Source organism: Lithobates pipiens, unplaced genomic scaffold (genome assembly GCF_037356315.1).
Source record: "Lithobates pipiens isolate NorthernLeopardFrog02 unplaced genomic scaffold, aLitPip1_a1.2 Scaffold_18, whole genome shotgun sequence".
NCBI classification, from domain to species: Eukaryota; Metazoa; Chordata; class Amphibia; order Anura; family Ranidae; genus Lithobates; species Lithobates pipiens.
The window spans coordinates 485,856,960-485,876,882 of record NW_027507758.1 but is presented as its reverse complement, the minus strand read 5'-3'; the positions used below and the strand labels follow the sequence as shown (position 1 = coordinate 485,876,882).

Sequence of the window (19,923 nt, the reverse complement as noted above, 5' to 3'; positions counted from 1 at the left end):
TGTTTGGGAAAATACTGCATTATGACCTCTAGATATTGCTGAAGATCATAAAAAATAAGTATGATCCTAAACTCCACCTAGTGGCCATAATGTGGTATTTTTTCCTGAACCACCCCTTTTTTAATGAATAAATAACTTTGAACCTGTTGGGGAAATATAGAGGGAACATTCCATTTCAACCCATTAGCACAGAACAGATGTAACACAACTAGCTATGCAATTTTTTTTTGTTTTTTTTTTTACATCCCCCTTGTGTGGACCACTTTATTTAGCCTACAAGCTATCCCTACCATGAATGGGCAAGATGATTATGTTCACCCCCTCAGGCTAGAAGTTCTCAGTCCACAATTATTGATGCACTTGTTATGCATCCAGAGTGCTATATTGGCTGTTAATTAAACTAACATTCAGCTTGTATTTGGTTGTCTAGCTCAGTGTTTCTTAACCAGGATGTAGCAGCACCTAGGGTCTCTTCTGGGTTCCCCTGGGATGTTGTCAACACAGGATCCAGTTAAGTCTTGGATCTGCATCAAGAGTTGGCATGGAGGGACTTCTGACTTGATGGGGGACCTCTGATGCGATGGGGGGACCTTTGACATGGTGGGGGACCTCTGACGTGATGGGGACCTCTGATGCGATGGGGGGACCTTTGACATGGTGGGGAACCTCTGACATGATGTGGATCTCTAATGTGATGGGGGACCTCTGATGCGATGGGGGGACCTTTGACATGGTGGGGGACCTGTGATGTAATGGGGGACCTGTGATGTGATGGGGGACCTCTGACGTGATGGGGGATCACTGACTTGATGGGGGACCTCTGATGTGATGGGGGGACCTTTGACATGGTGGGGGACCTCTGACGTGATGGGGACCTCTGATGCGATGGGGGGACCTTTGACATGGTGGGGAACCTCTGACATGATGTGGATCTCTAATGTGATGGGGGACCTCTGATGCGATGGGTGGACCTTTGACATGGTGGGGGACCTGTGATGTGATGGGGGACCTTTGACATGATGGGGGATCACTGACTTGATGGGGGACCTCTGATGCGATGGGGGGACCTTTGACATGGTGGGGGACCTCTCACGTGATCAGGGACCACTGACTTGATGGGGGGACCTCTGATGTGATGGGGGGATCTTTGACATAATGGGGGACCTCTGGCATAATGGGGGACCTCTGATATGATGGGAAAAACCCTGATTTGAAGGGGGGCTTCTGCTGTAAAGTTAATTTCATCAAGGTGGTTGTATGCTTTGTCCCAGGCTCAGGTTTCTCAATGATAAGTAACATTTACGTTTTTTACATTTTAGACTGGAGGGCCTAAAGATTATGCATACATACAAAGGGTACCTCAACTGAACATAGGTTTGAGAACCTAGTTGTCCTGCTACAATAAATCATTCTACTCAGTCTTTCAGAGTATTCCATTTATTTCATAAATAATTCAAATTTATAACACAAGTTCTACATATAGCAGCATCTGATTTTTGTCACAGCATGTCCTGTTACTCTAAAAAAAAAAAAAAAAAAAAAACATTCTTGTAACAGCATTATAAGTGTTAATGCCAATGACATGTATAAAGAAAACAGGCTCCACATGATTTTTATAAGGCTAACTGAAATATTGGACTATTACATAAAGTGCAAATTAGCATTAATAAAGGGAACAGTCCACCCAAAACTGACACTATAGTTTGAAGCAAGCATATGCTACCATGTTGAATGACTCATCTTCTTACAGCTCTTGGAGATTCTGGGGGTTATTTACTAAAGGCAAATCCACTTTGCACTGCAAGTGCACTTGGAAGTGCAGTCCCTCTAAGTCTAAGGGGGAGATCTGAAATGAGTGGAAGCTCTGCTGATTTTATCATCCAATCATGTGCAAGCTAAAGTGCTGTTTTTTATTTTCCTTGCATTTCCCCCTCAGATCTACAGTGACTTTTCTTCCAAGTACACTTGCAGTGCAAAGTGGATTTTCCTTTAGTAAATAACCCCCTCTGTGTTCTCATGTTGCAGTAATGTCACTGCCAAAGCCCCCAGAGAACAAAGCCATGATGAAAAAACACCTGCAAGCATCTGGCCAATATAAAAATATCTGTTTTGTGTGGACTGACAGTGTATGAATTGTATATAATAAATATATAACAATACATTATAAAATAAAATCATGTTAATCATTGATGAAATGCATTCATGTACAACCACAGTCTTCCACAACCATGTCTTCGTGATGTTTGAGGACAATCTTCTCCCCTTCGTACATTAACATGGACATTGGCTTCATTTTTACAGGTGCACACAGCATGCATTCCACTTTATCAGGATTGTGAAATTTCAGCAGACTCTGGAAAATAAAAGAATAGCATGTTAACTAATGTATTTGTCAGACATTTTAGTTGAAATATTGCAAAATCGATGATTTAAAGAATGTCTTGGCCAGGGATGTGCGGTGAGGTCAGTGGATAGTGAGGCACTGGCTAGTATCAGAGCCAAATACACACAGGTTACATACTCCATGATCGCTGAAGTGAGAGTAATAATTTTAGCACTAGACCTCCTCTGTAACTCCAAACATGTAACCTGCAAAAAATTTTTACAGCGCCGCCTATGAAGATTTATAAATACTGAAGTTTGGCGCCATTCCACAAGTGTGCACAATTTTAAAGTGTGACATGTTAGGTATCTATTTACTCGGCGTAACATCACCTTTCACATTATCCAAAAAAAATTGGGCTAACTTTAGTGTTTTAGTGTTTTTTTTTGCTTTTTTTTATTATTATTATTCATGAAACTGTTTCTTTCAAAAAAAAAAACGTGTTTGAAAAATTGCTGCGTAAATACAGTGTAACATAAAAAGTTGAAACGACCGCCATTTTATTCTCTAGGGAATATGCTAATATATATATATATATATATATATATATATATATATATATATATATATATATTATGTTTGCTGGTTCTCAAATATATAATTATTATTTTTATTTTTTTGAGGGTTCAGAGTAATTTTCTACCAAAGAAACATTTATGATTTTTACATGTAGGAGAGAAGTTTCAGAATTGGCCTGGGTGGCAAAGGGGTTAATTATTATTAAGTAAGTAATATACAAATAATTATTATATATTGTTTTTAAGGTCCACAGTGGAATCAGATCACATGGGTGTTCAATCTGATTCCTGTGCTGTCTGATTTCACAGTTCGCACGATCTGCGAACCAATTTGGTGGTATCAGTAACTTCTTATTGACACCCGCAGCAGTTCGCAGAGAACAGTGTGAACTGCTTGTGAGTGAGATGCAATGCGGGATTTGTGGTCTACATGCTAGTTCTAGGACGGTGATTTCTGTCACATTACAGCCCTGAAACTAGTGGTGGATGATTATTTCCATTAGACATTCAAGTTGATTTACTAACCATAAGGCTTTACATTTTGCAGAGGAACTTGCCCCAGAGCTTGGTGAATAAAGTGAAGCTCTGCTGACTTCCATCATCCAATCATGTTCAAGCACAACTGCTGTTTTTCTAATGTTTTGTGTATGTGATTGGATATTCTTTGCAAAGCAAAACTCCACCACATGCACTAAGCTCTGGGGCAAATTCTCTTGCAGAGTGACGGGCCTATTTGTCTTTAGTAAATCAACCCCAATTTCTTCATGAGAGCTTTTCATCAAGTATACTAACAATTGAATCTAGGCATTTGTGTATATAATGATTGCATAAAGTAAAGTATTACAATATAGCAAAAGCCTGTTTTTTGTTTTAATTGTCTACCCAATTACTGGCATTATTAGCTGAGCAACACTGGTATTGCAAAATACTAGTAGAATAATTAGTCTCCATTGATCTTACCTTTATGTAGGCATGGTTTGATGGTTTGAAAAATTCATTTAGAGGTACAGGGCAGGATCCTTCACAACGGTAGGCGTTATATTGTTTCGGGTAGACAATCTGCTTTCCCCATCCAATTACTTCAAAATCCACGAACATGTCCACCCTCCTACAGAGATTTCCATTTTCTTCAGCTGTGAAAGGAACACTGTCTCTAATGATGCTTTTCTCTGCATCCCAGCTTCTCCGATGTCTTCTATTGCCTGTTCTCCTAATCGTATCATTCTCTGCTTTGACATACTTTGAGGATTCAACATCCTTGATGATGCTTGGAGACCCATAAGCATTGAGAGATTGTTTGTCCTTTGAAAACACCACCAGTACCACTTTTTCATTTGCTATTCCATTACATTTAGAGCTCATACTACCATCTGATGTATCGTTGACCTTTTTTGATACTTTATTGGCAGTTCCAGGGTGGTAAAGGTAGTTCCAAATAATGTTTGTCAGGTTATATGCTTTCCATGTGGAATGCAGTGTTATAGTTGAGGCGGACTGTAATGAACCAATGAAGATCTTTTTGCCACCTCCTGTGGTATGGTAAATGTTCAATGTTACATTGTTGAAGTTTGTCAAAGATGATGGGAGTATTCTTAGTTCGGCCAGCTTCAGCTCATTGTTTGCATCAATTGATGTCATGTCAAATGAAATTTCCCAAATACTATCCATTTCAGAACAGTCTGCAGAGACAAGAAGAGAAACATTATAAATAAATGTATAACTTCTAATTATACTGACTATCCTAGATATCCATTTCAGAACAGACTGTGGACAGGTTCTCTTAAGCCCCATACACACTATCAGATTGTCTGCTGATTTTTTCCACCAGATTTACCAAAACCATATAATATGAGGTCAAACCTTAGGAGTTTCAATGTGTATGCAATCAGGCAGGCCCTTGTACTACATGGTTTTGGTAAACCTGAAGGAAAAAATCAGCAGACAATATGATAGTGTGTATGGGGCTTTAGAAACAGACACAGACAGGTTCTCTTAGTTGGAGAAACTGCTGAGAAAGAATTTAATTTCTAAAATAGTCACTACATGTTTTTCTCAATTAAAGGTTTCCTTTATAGCCATTTCTATAAAATTTTATATGAAATTATACTCTAATATTTTTACGGAAGTTGAAGTTACCTTATCTGTTGTGATTATATGCATAAAATATCATCTATCACTATCATATCAGTTATATTTCTTCCACTATTTGTATCATACACCTTATAATTGTACAGGAGCCACTAAATTCTATTTTTTAAGTGTATAGTAACTGTAGCACATTTTTTATGATTTTGGATTTATTGTTAATGGAAACAGATAAACACATTCTATGCACATTTTTAACATTTTCTGGCCACTAGAATCAATTTTAAAATTGACATTTATCCATCTACCTAAAGGTTCCAATGCACTACTTAGGTCTGCGGACTTGTACATGCCCTTCAACAATCTGATATTGTTTCCACATTCTGATTCCAAGGAAAAGTAAAATATTGAATGTGGAGAACTTGGCCCTGGAACTACCAAATTAAAGATACCCATAGCAATTACTATGAGTGAGTATACAGTATATCATGTAGATGGCACTTCTTGGGGCTTACTCCACACCCAGCTTTGTTTTGAATACACTAAATGTGATTTGGGTTACTGTGTAATTCACATCACAACTGACTTAGCTTATTGGTTTAGCTGTTATAACGCATCATTATATCTAAACAGATAGATATTGTCCAAAAATCTATGTAAGCAATGTTGGCACAATAGTTCCATAGTCACTTGACAGTGGGGTCTGTGACAGAGGGGATGGCATAAAACTACAAAAATAAATGTTTTTAGAAAACAGATAAAAGTACAATATGACATTGGAATTTATAAGAAAAGAAAGTAACAATACTTACGTTTTGCAGTAAGACTTAGCACTGAATCTGATCCCCAGAGAACCGGATGTTCCAGCGTGGGTGAATCAGTGTCATTGCCCATGATGAGAGTCTTGTAGAGCTGCATCATGTACACAGGAATCTTCAGATCTTTGGAATTAATATTTTCATGATGTGTAAAAGAAGCATTCAGTTCCATTCCAGATGCAATCAGAACATTGCTAGCCTTCCTTGTTTCTAAAGGTCTAGGTCTTCCCAAGACCAGTGTGATTAGTAGTGTGAAGCTCAGGATTGCAGTGCATTGCCAGGCCATTCCTGCTCAGCTCCTTCTGCCTCTGCAAGCCTAAAGATGTTGCTGTCTTTGGTAGTCTACCAAACTGTACTAAATCCTAGATAACTCTGCAAGTTTATATAGTCCAGAGCTTCAGTAGTAATTCACATTGAAAATCCCTTGATCTTTGCAAGTTCACTACCTATTGAATGCATTGTTGTCTAGATTGGCCTCCTATTGTTATTCTGACACCTAGGTTCAGTTTATCCAATCATGCCACATGTAAATAGTGAAATGGCAATAATTAGTTGGGTTCTTATTTTAATGAGACATTCAATGAATTATTATGTCCTGTTATGTTTCTGCTTTTGTGTCATGATTGGCCAGATCTGGATCAAATAATTGTTTTATAATATGGAAGTCATGAAATGAGAGAGTAGAGCAGATTGTGGCCTTGTAAGTCCTACATTGTTATCACACTCATCTCTGTGCCAAAACTACTTTTCCCACTAGATATTAGTTCATTTGTTTTAGGAGCTTATTGTATATATTTGTATATAATATTATGAAAATAATATTGCTTATATTTTTATTGTACTTTTAATTTAAGAAACATAGAAAAGTGACAGCAGATAAAGGCAGAGTCGTCCCATTTTTGTTTAGTTTTTAAATTTTTGGTTTTTTTTTTCATTAACTTTATTGTCTGACTATAGATCTATGTTCATCCCAAGCATTTACTGTTGACTGTCTCACTACCTCTGCTGGTAGTTTATTCCAAGCATCAACTACTCTTTTAGAAAAATAATACTTTCTTAGATTAGTTTTAGGTACTCTAGGCAGTGCTTGAGCCAAGCCTGCCCCTGCATTTTCAGGTCTGCATTCAACCTGCCATTCTGGAAGGCACGCATGGCAGAGTTGCTGAATATTGTCCTTTCTAGCGGACGTTGCTTTTGACCAACAGATCAACCATGTACAGGGAAAGCATTAGGCAGCACCACTGTGCAACTTCCATGTCATGGAAGAATTTATTCCAGCACCCCTTTTCTGCAGGGTGCTTTCTGCATAGTTGCAAGTTTATCTATGTTACTGCTGCCAGGCAGGAAGTGCTTAAGGAGACAAGAAAGTGATTTGATTAAAGGGAGGTTTATAATTAGAAGTTGATACTCACTCAATACAAAAGCAGGGAATTCCTTAGTGCTGAACAATATTTTTGCTTTACTTTTCACCTTTCAGTTTGAAAAGGCTGCATACAAAGCCTAAACAATTGAAGATTGTCATGGTAGTTAGAAAATGGAAGGGGAAGAGTAGCACAAGCCAAAAATAATCTGAATGAGCATGTATTGACTGTACAGACTCCATGACCATTTTATCAATAGCCCGCCTAATATTTTCTATTCTCACCATCTTTTTTTGCCCAGTTCAAGGAAAGCACTGGTATCTGGCCCTTTCTATTAACACAGAAGTACAGTGCTGAGATAGCACCGACAATAGTTCAGCCACAGATTTTCCCGATTTTTTTATTTTTTCTTACCTGAGCCAATAAAATTCATACAGAAAATCACATCAGATGCTGCATTACCAGCACAATTTAAATCTTAGACATGTACGTTAACTGAAAATCTATTTAGATTGGGCTAATTATATTTTGTGAAAGTAGTTGGGTAACTAATTTTTATGTGGGAAAAGATATTTCCATCTAATGACCAATAAGCTATCAGATACACTTTCATATGTGTGAAAACACCAACATAGAGCCATATGGTACATATACTAGATGTGGAACAAATACTGGACCCATTTACACAGATGGCCATTTTTAATAAACAGTTCTTGTTCTTAAATGCAGTAAACCCAGCCAATCAGAATTATATGTATAAGGTAATTGTTTTTATTTTAGATAATGAAGGGAAAAGTTAAGCAGGCAATACACTGTTGGAGCAACTAATAGATTCTTCAATCCACACAAAAGATGTGTATGGAGGATCCCCTACACCCTCCACTGAAACATTGTATTCTGAGAGTAGCACCTGCAGCTGCAGACACTGAACAAGGAAAATGTTCCAACATGTCCCTTCCATAGAACTTGATCAAATGATCGACTTCTGTCGAGCGTGAATAGAAACACACATGCTTTGGATGTACATACCTCCCAACTTTTTGAGACGGGAATGAGGGACACCTATCAGCAAAAGTATGCAGACATAGGACACACCCCTTGCCACACCCCCTTAAAGGAGAATTGTACAAAAATAAAAACCAAGTGCTTGTTTACCACTAATATTCCTTTATATTGGCTTTTGGAATTTACAAATGCAGCAATTTAGAAATCAGATGAAAGGTTTAACACTGGGAAACACTTTTTGATAGACAAAAAGTGCATTTTATATATGTCTATAGAGATCAGACCAAAATGAGGGACAAATGTGGAGGAATGAGGGACAGAGGGACATTTCGCCAAATCAGGGACAGTCCCTCCAAATCAGGGTCAGTTGGGAGGTATGGATGTATAACAATTGGAACATGTACACAGATGGCTTCATAATCACCAGAGCATTTGTTTAAATGTGATCTTTACATGTACAAAACCTTAAAGCAAAACTATAAAAAAAAACATAACTTGTGCTCCCTCAAAGTCTTAAAAGGTAATAGGGACCCAGATATACTCTTTAGGATTGTCCACTTCATACTCCTATGGTGACCACCAGCAATGAAACCAAAATCATAGCTGTTTGGTCACACGTCTGTAATGCAGACAGAGGAGAATAGGCTTGACCTAAGAACCTGCCTAGACCTTTGATCACATGACTGGCCAACTGTGGGATGCCAGGGCAGTGTTTTTTTCACAGCTCCTGTTCCCTTTTTAAGGGAGTTGGATGGCATGGTAGCAGAGTATCAAAATTGAATCATGCTTTTTACAGATCTCAGTGCAGTGCATGTTTACTACAGTAATTCTTAGGTATGAGCTCATAGAAAACTGCAGAATTGCACTGAGATCTGTAAATAATGTTATGGGCAACAGTTTCTATTTTTGTTGTATAGCGGGCACCAAAATAATCAAGCACTTGCACCAATATTCAAAGTTCATTTTTATTTTAACTGGGTGGAGTAAAAGACGTGTGACGTAGGACGCAGACCGGGAAGCGGCGGCCGTCTTACTGGTTGGAAACGCTGGTCGCTTCCATATGCCTGCTTGCTTATTCACAGCTCTTATCATGTGAGTGTATGAGCCGTTTGTGTTTAATAAAATGTTTATTTGGATGCCTGCACAATGAGCATTCCCTTCTTTTTTCATCTCTGTGATTGCCAATGTTGATGCTGGAGTCATTGATTTCCTGGTTGAGTGAAGGTTGTCTCTTGAGCCCTGATATCCAATCCTGGGAAGTGGATCTATTTTCTGCAGGACAATTTTGTTCATCGCTTAGATTCCTTTTATTGAGGGTAAGAGTCAGTATTATTGGGTGCTGGTGGCAGCTGTTCTATCCGTTATTCCTTGATTTATCTTGCGGTGGACTTTGATCGGATTGGATCGTTTCACAACAGCCTATTACTGATGAATTTTATTTTCAATGAGCGCTACACCTTTTTTACTCATCCATTCTTGTTGTACCCAGCAATATAATGTTTGCTGCTATCTTATAATTATTATTTTAAGCGCAATAGATTTGTATGTTTTATTTTAAAATGTACACCATGACCACAGTGAGGAGCAGCACTGCAGAAGCGGAGGAGAGGTGGATGTGTATGGAAGGGTAGTGAGTAGGGATGAGCCGAACACCCCCCGGTTCGGTTCGCACCAGAACTTGCGAACGACCCCCGTGTTCGGTACGAACGTTAGAACCCCATTGAAGTCTATGGGACTCGAACGTTCGAATTGGAAAGTGCTAATTTTAACGGCTAATATGCAAGATAGTGTCCTAAAAAGGGTTTGGGGACCTGCCTCCTGCCTCAGGGGATATGGGTCACTGCAAAAAAAAGTTTTAAAAACTGCCGTTTTGGCGGGAGCACTGATTTTAATGACGATTAAAGTGAAAAAAAAAAAGTGAAATATTCCTTTAAATATGGTGCCTGGGGGGTGTCTGTAGTATGCCTGTGAAGTGCCACGTGTTTCCCGTGTTTAGAACAGTCCCTGCACAAAATGACATTAAACGGAAATAACACCATTTAAAACTGCTTGCGGTTTTAATGTTATATCTGGTTCCTGCAATATGGTTGAAATCATTGAGAAACATGGCATGGGTAGCCCTCCCTGCCCATTACCAGCCTATTTGGGTCTTGTACGCATATTAAGGGGAACCCCGTACCCATATTAAAAAAAGGAAATGCGTGTGGCCCCCAGGCCCTATATACTCAGAACAGCAGTATACAGGCGGTGCAAACAAGACAGGGACTGTGTAGGTTTGTTGTGTTAAGTTGAATCTGTTTGTCATTTTCAACCGGTACATTTTTAAAGTGTAGCTCCAGTCAAAAAAACTATCTTTAAGATTTTTGGAAAACATAGGGAAGGGTTATCACCCCTGTATAATTTGTTTTGTCGTCCATCTTTTTTCATCTCACTTGCTGCTGTCTCCTTGTGTTTGCAAGTAGGAGATGTTTGTAAGTTGGATGTTTGAAAGTAGGGGCCTGCCCTATATTATAGCGGTATGTACTGGGTACAGAGCACGCAGACAGCACGCACTATCTCCTAACACTACTGACTGCAAGCTCTATTATTAACCACTTGTTAGCCCAATGTTTGCATAAAGTGAAAAATGAAGTTATGCTGAGTAAATAGATATCAAACATGTCACTCTTCAAAATTGCACCAAACGTCGCTACTTAAAAAATCCCCATAGGCGACGCTTTAATTTTTTTTTTTACTGGTTACATGTTTTGAGTTGCAGAGGAGGTCTAGGACTAGAATTATTGCTCTCGCTCTAACATTCTCGGCGATACCTCACATGTGTGGCACATGCGAGCACATGGGGACATGGGCGCTTTAATTTTTATTTTATTTTTTTATTGTTCATTTTACTTTATTTATTTTAGTTTGACATTTTTTTCCCCAAAAATATATTTTTGATCACTTTTATTCCTATTACAAGAAATGTAAACATCCCTTGTAATAGGAATATGGGGTGACAGGTCCTCTTTACAGTGAAATCTGGGGGGTCAATATGACCCCACATCTCACCTCTAGGCTGGGAAGCCTGAAATAAAAAATAAAAAAAAGATTCTGGCTTTGATCGTACTGGCGAGTTGGTAGAAGCACCGGAGGGCGGTGAGGGGTGGGGGGCGTCTATGGCTGGGTATTTCAGGGTATCACCGAGTATGGCTGGGTATCTCTGAGTATGGCTGGGTATGGCAATTTATGGCAGGGTATTACAGAGTATTGGCGGGGTATTGGCGGGGTACTACAGAGTAATAGCAGGGTACTGCAGAGTATTGGGGTGTACTACAGAGTAATGGCAGGGTACTGCAGAGTATTGGGGGTACTGCAGAGTAATGGCGGGTACTGCAGAGTAATGGCGGGTACTGCAGAGTATTGGGGGGTACTGCAGAGTAATGGGGGTTACTGCAGAGTAATGGGGGGTACTGCAGAGTAATGGCAGGGTACTGAACTGCAGAGTAATGGCAGGGTACTGCAGAGTATTGGGGGTACTGCAGAGTAATGGCGGGTACTGCAGAGTAATGGCGGGTACTGCAGAGTATTGGGGGGTACTGCAGAGTAATGGGGGTTACTGCAGAGTAATAGGGGGTACTGCAGAGTAATGGCAGGGTACTGCACTGCAGAGTAATGGCAGGGTACTGCAGAGTATTGGGGGTACTGCAGAGTAATGGCGGGTACTGCAGAGTAATGACGGGTACTGCAGAGTATTGGGGGGTACTGCAGAGTAATGGGGGTTACTGCAGAGTAATGGGGGGTACTGCAGAGTAATGGCAGGGTACTGCACTGCAGAGTAATGGCAGGGTACTGCACTGCAGAGTAATGGCGGGGTACTGCAGAGTAATGGCAGGGTACTGCAGAGTATGCACTGGTATTGCAGAGTATTGGCAGGGAATTGAGGGGTTAAATTCGGTGAGCAGCGATGTGGGCACTGCAGATGCAGCCCACATCGCTGCTGACACCGATCTCTTTCCCCTCCGCTGTACCGATCGGTACAGAGAGGGGAGGGAGGAACAGGCGTCATAACATGACGCCGGTTTGTTTCCAAGTGATCACTCCGTCATTTGACGGAGCAATCACGTGGTAAACGGCCGCTATGAGCGGCCGTTTACCGTGATCCGTGATGCGACCCGGCGGTCACGGATGCTCTCGAGTGCGCACACCTCGGGGCACGCGAGAGCAGAATTCTGGGAGGCCGTTAATTAACGGCCTCTCAGAGTTGAACAACCCCCCTGAAGCCGTTAATCGGCAATGGGCAGTTGTTAAGTGGTTAAAGCTAGATCACTAGCTATATAGGTGAGGTGAATATAGTGGTGTATACTGCAGTCAGGGCACAGACAACAACCACTACACAGCAGCAAGATAGGAAATCAGCCAAAAACGATTGGTGTGTACTGTGTTGAAGGTACACAGAACACCCACTGCTTCAGATGCTAACACACTACACAAGGCCGCCTCAAAGGCGGCTTTATATAGTGTGGGGCGTGCACTACACAGCCTGAGCTATGATTGGCCACAGGCAGGATGCCTGTGGCCAATCATGGCTCTCCTCGCTGCCGGCGCTGCGATTGGCCAAGCATGCGGGGTCACAGTGCATGCTTGGCCAATCATGGGGCAGCAATGCACTGCACCACCGCAGTGCATTGTGGTCCGCGCGCGCGTCACTCGAATTTTGACGCGAACGGCCCAAACGTTCGGAATTCGCCGAACAGCCAATGTTCGAGTCGAACGTACGTTCGACTCGAACACGAAGCTCATCCCTAGTAGTGAGGAGCATCACTGTAAGAGGGGGAGGAGGAGAGATGAATGTGTATGGACAGGCAGCGAGGAGCAGTACTGCAGGAGGAGAAGGAGAGATGGATGTGTATGGACAGGCAGGGAGGAGCAGCACTGCAGGAGGGGGAGGAGAGAAGTATGTGTATAGATAGGCAGGAAGGAGCAGCACTGCAAGAGGAGGAGGAGAGATGGATGTGTATAGATGGGCAGGGAGGAGCAGCACTGCAGGAGGAGGAGGAGAGAAGTATGTGTATAGATGGACAGGGAGGAGAAGCACTGCAGAAGGAGGAGGGAAGTATGTGTATGGATATGCAGGGAGGAGCAGTGCTGCAGGAGGAGGAGGAGAATAGTATGTGTATTGATGGGCAGGGAAGAGCAACATTGCAGGAGCAGGAGAGAAATATGTGTATGGATGGGCAAGGAGGAGAAGCGCTACAGGAGGAGGAGGAGAGATGTATGTGTATGGAGGAGCTGCACTGCAGGAGGAGGAGGAGAGAAGTATGTGTATGGATGGGCAGGGAGGAGCAGCACTGCAAGAAGTGGAGGAAAAAATTATGTGTATGGATGGGCAGGGAGCAGCAGCACTGCAAGAGGAGGAGGAGAGAAGTATGTGTATGGATGGGCAGGGAGGAGCAGCACTGCAGGAGGAGGAGGAGAGAAGTATGTATATGGATGGGCAGGGAGGTGTAGCACTGCAGGAGGAGGAGGAGAGGTAGATGTGTATGGATGGGCAGGGAGGAGCAGCACTGTAGGAGTGGAAGGAGAGATGGATGTGTATGGATGGGCAGGGAGGAGCAGCACTGCGGGAGGAGAGAAGTATGTATATGGATGGGCAGGGAGGAACAGCACTGCAGGAGGAGGAGGAGAAAAGTACGTGTATGGATGGGCAGGGAGGAGCAGCACTGCGGGAGGAGAGAAGTATGTATATGGATGGGCAGGGAGGAACAGCACTGCAGGAGGAGGAGGAGAAAATTATGTGTATGGATGGCCAGGGAGGAGCAGCACCGCAGGAGGAGGAGGAAAGAAGTATGTGTATGGATGGGCAGGGAGCAGCAGCACTGCAAGAGGAGGAGAGAAGTATGTATATGGATGGGCAGGGAGGAACAGCACTGCAGGAGGAGGAGGAGAGAGGTATGTGTATGGATGGGCAGGGAGGAGCAGCACTGCGGAAGGAGAGAAGTATGTATATGGATGGACAGGGAGGAACAGCACTGCAGGAGGAGGAGGAGAAAATTATGTGTATGGATGGGCAGGAAGGAGCAGCACTGCAGGAGGAGGATGAGAGAAGTATGTGTATTGATGGGCAGGGAGGAGCAGCACCGCAGGAGGAGGAAAGAAGTATGTGTATGGATGGGCAGGGAGCAGCAGCACTGCAAGAGGAGCAGAGAAGTATCTATATGGATGGGCAGGGAGGAACAGCACTGCAGGAGGAGGAGGAGAAAAGTATGTGTATGGATGGGCAGGGAGGAGCAGCTCTGCAGGAGGAGGAGGAGAAAAATATGTGTATGGATGGGCAGGGAGGAGTAGAACAGCAGGAGGAGGAGTGGTAGATGTGTATGGATTGGCAGGGAGGAGCAGCACTGTAGGAGTGGAAGGAGAGATGGATGTGTATGGACGGGCATGGAGGAGCAGCACTGTAAGAGGAGGAGGAGAGAATTATGTGTATGGGAGGAGCAGCGCTGCGGGAGGAGGAGAGAAGTATGTGTATGGATGTGCAGGAAGGAGCAGTGTTGCAGGAGGAGGAGAGAAATATGTGTATGGATGGGTAAGGAGGAGCAGCACTGCAGGAGGAGGAGGAGAGAAGTATGTGTATGGAGGAGAAGCCCTGCAGGAGGAGGAGGAGGAGAGAAGTATGTATATGGATGGACAGGGAGTAACAGCACTGCAGGAGGAGAGAAATGTGTGTATGGATGGGCAAGGAGGAGCAGCACTGCAGGAAGAGGAGGAGGAGAGAAGTATGTGTATGGATGGGCAGGGAGGAGCAGAAATGCAGGAGGAGCAGGAGAGGTAGATGTGTATGGATGAGCAGGGAGGATCAGCACTGTGGGAGGAGGAGAGAAGTATGTGTATGGATGTGCAGGGAGGAGCAGCGCTGCAGGAGGAGGAGTAGAATAGTATGTGTATGGCTGGGCAGGGAGGAGCAGCACTGCAGGAGAAGGAGAGAAGTATGTGTATGGATGGGCAGGGAAGAGCAACATTCCAGGAGGAGGAGAGAAATTTGTATATGGATGGGCAAGGAGGAGCAGCACTGCAGGAGGAGGAGGAGAGAAGTATGTGTATGGAGGAGAAGCCCTGCAGGAGGAGAGAGGTATGTGTATGGATGGGCAGGGAGGAGCAGCAGTGCAGGAGCAGGAGAGAAGTATGTGTATGGATGGCCAGGGAGGAGCAACACTGCAGGAGGTGAGGTAGATGTGTATGGATGGGCAGGGAAGAGCAGCATTATAGGAGTGGAAGGAGAGATGGATGTGTATGGATGGGCAGGGAGGAGCAGCACTGCATGAGGAGAGAATTATGTGTATGGATGGGCAGGGAGGAGCAGCATTGCAAGAGGAGGAGAGAAGTATGTGTATGGATGTGCAGGGAAGAGCAGCACTGCAGGAGGAGGAGAGAAATATGTGCATGGATGGGCAAGGAGGAGCAGCACTGCAGGAGCAGGAGGAGAGAAGTATGTGTATGGAGGAGAAGCACTGCAGGAGGAGGAGAGAAGTATGTGTATGGATGGGCAGGGAGGAGCAGCACTGCAGGAGGAGGAGAGAAGTATGTGTATGGATGCGCAGGGAGGAGCAGCGCTGCAGGAGGAGGAGGAGAATAGTATGTGTATGGATGGGCAGGGAAGAGCAACATTGCAGGAGGAGGAGAGAAATGTGTGTATAGATGGGCAAGGAGGAGCAGCACTGCAGGAGGAGGAGGAGAGAAGTATGTGTATGGAGGAGAAGCCCTGCAGGGGGAGAGAGGTATGTGTATGCATGGGCAGGGAGGAGCAGCACTACAGGAGCAGGAGAGAAGTATGTGTATGGATTGGCAGGGAGGAGCAACATTGCAGGAGGAGGAGAGAAATGTGTGTATGGATGGTGAAGGAGGAGCAGCAGTGCAGGAGGAGGAGGAGGAGAGAAGTATGTGTATGGAGGAGAAGCCCTGCAGGAGGAGAGAGGTATGTGTATGGATGAGCAAGGAGGAGCAGTACTGCAGGAGGAGGAGGTGAGGTAGATGTGTATGGATGGGCAGGGAGAAGCAGCACCGCAAGAGGAGAAAAGTATGTGTATGGATGGGTAGGGAGGAGAAGCACTGCAGGAGGAGAGAGGTATGTATATGGATGGACAGGGGAGAGCAGCACTGCAAGAGGAGGAGAGAAGTATGTGTATGGATGGGCAGGGAGGAGCAGCGCTGCAGGAGGAGGAGTAGAATAGTATGCGTATGGATGGGCAGGGAAGAGCAACATTGCAGGAGGAGGAGAGAAATGTGTGTATGGATGGGCAAGGAGGAGCAGCACTGCAGGAGGAGGAGGAGAAGAGAAGTATGTGTATGGATGGGCAGGGAGGAGAAGCACTGCAGGAGAAGAGAGGTATGTGTATGGATGGACAGGGGGGAGCAGCACTGCAAGAGGAGGAGAGAAGCATGTGTATGGAGGAGATGCCCTGCAGGAGGAGGAGAGAAGTATGTGTATGGATGGGCAGGGAGGAGCAGCACTGCAGGAGAAGGAGAGAACTATGTGTATGGATGGGCAGGGAGGAGCAGCGCTGCAGGAGGAGGAGTAGAATAGTATGCGTATGGATGGGCAGGGAAGAGCAACATTGCACGAGGAGGAGAGAAATGTGTGTATGGATGGGCAAGGAGGAGCAGCACTGCAGGAGGAGGAGGAGAAGAGAAGTATGTGTATGGATGGGCAGGGAGGAGAAGCACTGCAGGAGGAGAGAGGTATGTGTATGGATGGACAGGGGGGAGCAGCACTGCACGAGGAGGAGAGAAGCATGTGTATGGAGGCGATGCCCTGCAGGAGGAGGAGAGAAGTATGTGTATGGATGGGCAGGGAGGAGCAGCACTGCAGGAGAAGGAGAGAAGTATGTGTATGGATGGGCAGGGAGGAGCAGCGCTGCAGGTGGATGAGAAGAATAGTATGCGTATGGATGGGCAGGGAAGAGCAACATTGCAGGAGGAGGAGAGAAATGTGTGTATGGATGGGCAAGGAGGAGCAGCACTGCAGGAGGAGGAGGAGAGAAGTATGTGTATGGAGGAGAAGCCCTGCAGGAGGAGAGAGGTATGTGTAAGGATGGGCAGGGAGGAGCAGCACTGCAGGAGGAGAAGGTGAGGTAGATGTGTATGGATGGGCAGGGAGGAGCAGCTTTGTAGGAGTGGAAGGAGAGATGGATGTGTTTGGATGGGCAGGGAGTAGCAGCACTGCATGAGGAGGAGGAGAGAATTATGTGTATGGATGGGAAGAGAGGAGCAGCATGGCAAGAGGAGGAGAGAAGTATGTGTATAAATGTGCAGGGAAGAGCAGCACTGCAGGAGGAGAAGAGAAATATGTGTATGGATGGGCAAGGAGGAGCAGCACTGCAGGAGGAGGAGGAGGAGGAGAGAAGTATGTGAATGGAGGAGAAGCCCTGTAGGAGGAGGAGAGAAGTATGTGTATGGATGGGCAGGGAGGAGCAGCACTGCAGGAGAAGGAGAGAAGTATGTATATGGATGTGCAGGGAGGAGCAGCGCTGCAGGAGGAGGAGGAGAATAGTATGTGTATGGATGGGCATGGAAGGGCAACATTGCAGGAGGAGGAGAGAAATGTGTGTATGGATGGGCAAGGAGGAGCAGCACTGCAGGAGGAGGAGGAGAGAAGTATGTGAATGGAGGAGAAGCCCTGCAGGAGGAGGAGGAGAGAAGTATGAGTATGGATTGGCAGGGAGGAGCAGCACTGCAGGAGGAGAAGAGAAGTATGTGTATGGATTTGCAGGGAGGAGCAGCGCTGCAGGAGGAGGAGGAGAATAGTATGTGTATGGATGGGCAGGGAAGAGAAACATTGCAGGGGGAGGAGAGAAATGTGTGTATGGATGGGCAAGGAGGAGCAGCACTGCATGAGGAGGAGGAGAGAAGTATGTGTATGGAGGAGAAGCCCTGCAGGGGGAGAGAGGTATGTGTATGGATAGGTAGGGAGGAGCAGCACTGCAGGAGGAGGAGAGAAGTATGTGTATGGATGGGCAGGGAGGAGCAGCGCTGCAGGAGGAGGAGAAGAAGAGTATGCATATGGATGGGCAGGGAGGAGCCGCACTGCAAGAGGAGAAGAGAAGTATGTGTATGGATGGGCTGGGAGGAGAAGCACTGCAGGAGGAGAGAGGTATGTGTATGGATGGGCAGGGAGGAGCAGCACTGCAGGAGGAGGAGAGAAGTATGTGTATGGATGGGCAGGGAGGAGCAGCGCTGCAGGAGGAGGAGAAGAATAGTATGCGTATGGATGGGCAGGGAAGAGCAACATTGCAGGAGGAGGAGAGAAATGTGTGTATGGATGGGCAAGGAAGAGCAGCACTGCAGGAGGAGGAGGTGAGGTAGATGTGTATGGATGGGCAGGGAGGAGCAGCTTTGTAGGAGTGGAAGGAGAGGTAGATGTGTATGGATGAGCAGGGAGGAGCAGCACTGCATGAGGAGGAGGAGGAGAGAATTATGGGTATGGATGTGCAGGGAAGAGCAGCACTGCAGGAGGAGGAGAGAAATATGTGTATGGATGGGCAAGGAGGAGCAGCACTGCAGGAGGAGGAGGAGAGAAGTATGTGAGTGGAGGAGAAGCCCTGCAGGAGGAGGAGGAGAGAAGTATGAGTATGGATGGGCAGGGAGGAGCAGCACTGCAGGAGGAGAAGAGAAGTATGTGTATGGATGTGCAGGGAGGAGCAGCGCTGCAGGAGGAGGAGGAGAATAGTATGTGTATGGATGGGCAAGGAAGAGCAACATTGCAGGGGGAGGAGAGAAATGTGTGTATGGATGGGCAAGGAGGAGCAGCACTGCAGGAGGAGGAGGAGAGAAGTATGTGTATGGAGGAGAAGCCCTGCAGGAGGATGGAGGTATGTGTATGGATGGGCAGGGAGGAGCAGCACTGCAGGAGGAGGAGGTGAGGTAGATGTGTATGGATGGGCAGGGAGGAGCAGCTTTGTAGGAGTGGAAGGAGAGGTAGATGTGTATGGATGAGCAGGGAGGAGCAGCACTGCATGAGGAGGAGGAGAGAATTATGGGTATGGATGTGCAGGGAAGAGCAGCACTGCAGGAGGAGGAGAGAAATATGTGTATGGATTGGCAAGGAGGAGCAGCACTGCAGGAGGCGGAGGAGAGAAGTATGTGAATGGAGGAGAAGCCCTGCAGGAGGAGGAGGAGAGAAGTATGAGTATGGATGGGCAGGGAGGAGCAGCACTGCAGGAGGAGAAGAGAAGTATGTGTATGGATGTGCAGGGAGGAGCAGCGCTGCAGGAGGAGGAGGAGAATAGTATGTGTATGGATGGGCAGGGAAGAGCAACATTGCAGGTTGAGGAGAGAAATGTGTGTATGGATGGGCAAGGAGGAGCAGCACTGCATGAGGAGGAGGAGAGAAGTATGTGTTTGTAGGAGAAGCCCTGCAGGGGGAGAGAGGTATGTGTATGGATGGGCTGGGAGGAGCAGCACTGCTGGAGCAGGAGAGAAGTATGTGTATGGATGGGTAGGGAGGAGCAGCGCTGCAGGAGGAGGAGAAGAATGGTATGCGTATGGATGGGCAGGGAGGAGCCGCACTGCAGGAGGAGAAGAGAAGTATGTGTATGGATGGGCTGGGAGGAGAAGCACTGCAGGAGGAGAGAGGTATGTGTATGGATGGGCAGGGAGGAGCAGCACTGCTGGAGCAGGAGAGAAGTATGTGTATGGATGGGCAGGGAGGAGAAGCACTGCAGGAGGAGGAGGAGAGAAGTATGTGTATGGAGGAGAAGCCCTGCAGGGGGAGAGAGGTATGT

At 45.3% G+C, this 19,923-nt stretch overlaps 1 protein-coding gene across 1 annotated transcript; it reads right to left on the bottom strand.

Moving 5' to 3' along the window:
- Nucleotides 1-2,200: 2,200 nt before the first annotated feature.
- On the bottom strand, nt 2,201-5,976 carry LOC143986751 (nodal homolog 2-A-like). Its single transcript, XM_077485155.1, has 3 exons — nt 5,799-5,976; nt 3,862-4,580; nt 2,201-2,353 (listed from the first exon to the last, which is right to left on the bottom strand). Exons 1-3 carry the CDS (start codon nt 5,974-5,976, stop codon nt 2,201-2,203), a joined length of 1,050 nt encoding a protein of 349 aa, XP_077341281.1.
- Nucleotides 5,977-19,923: the final 13,947 nt, after the last annotated feature.

Coding starts and splice junctions, on each gene's coding strand:
- LOC143986751 (XM_077485155.1), bottom strand. CDS start 5,976: ATGGAACTGAATGCTTCTTTTACACATCATGAAAATATTAATTCCAAA. Junction 4,581..5,798: donor GCTAAGTCTTACTGCAAAAC/GTAAGTATTGTT, acceptor TTGTCTCTGCAG/ACTGTTCTGAAATGGATAGT. Junction 2,354..3,861: donor CAAACCATGCCTACATAAAG/GTAAGATCAATG, acceptor TTTATTTTCCAG/AGTCTGCTGAAATTTCACAA.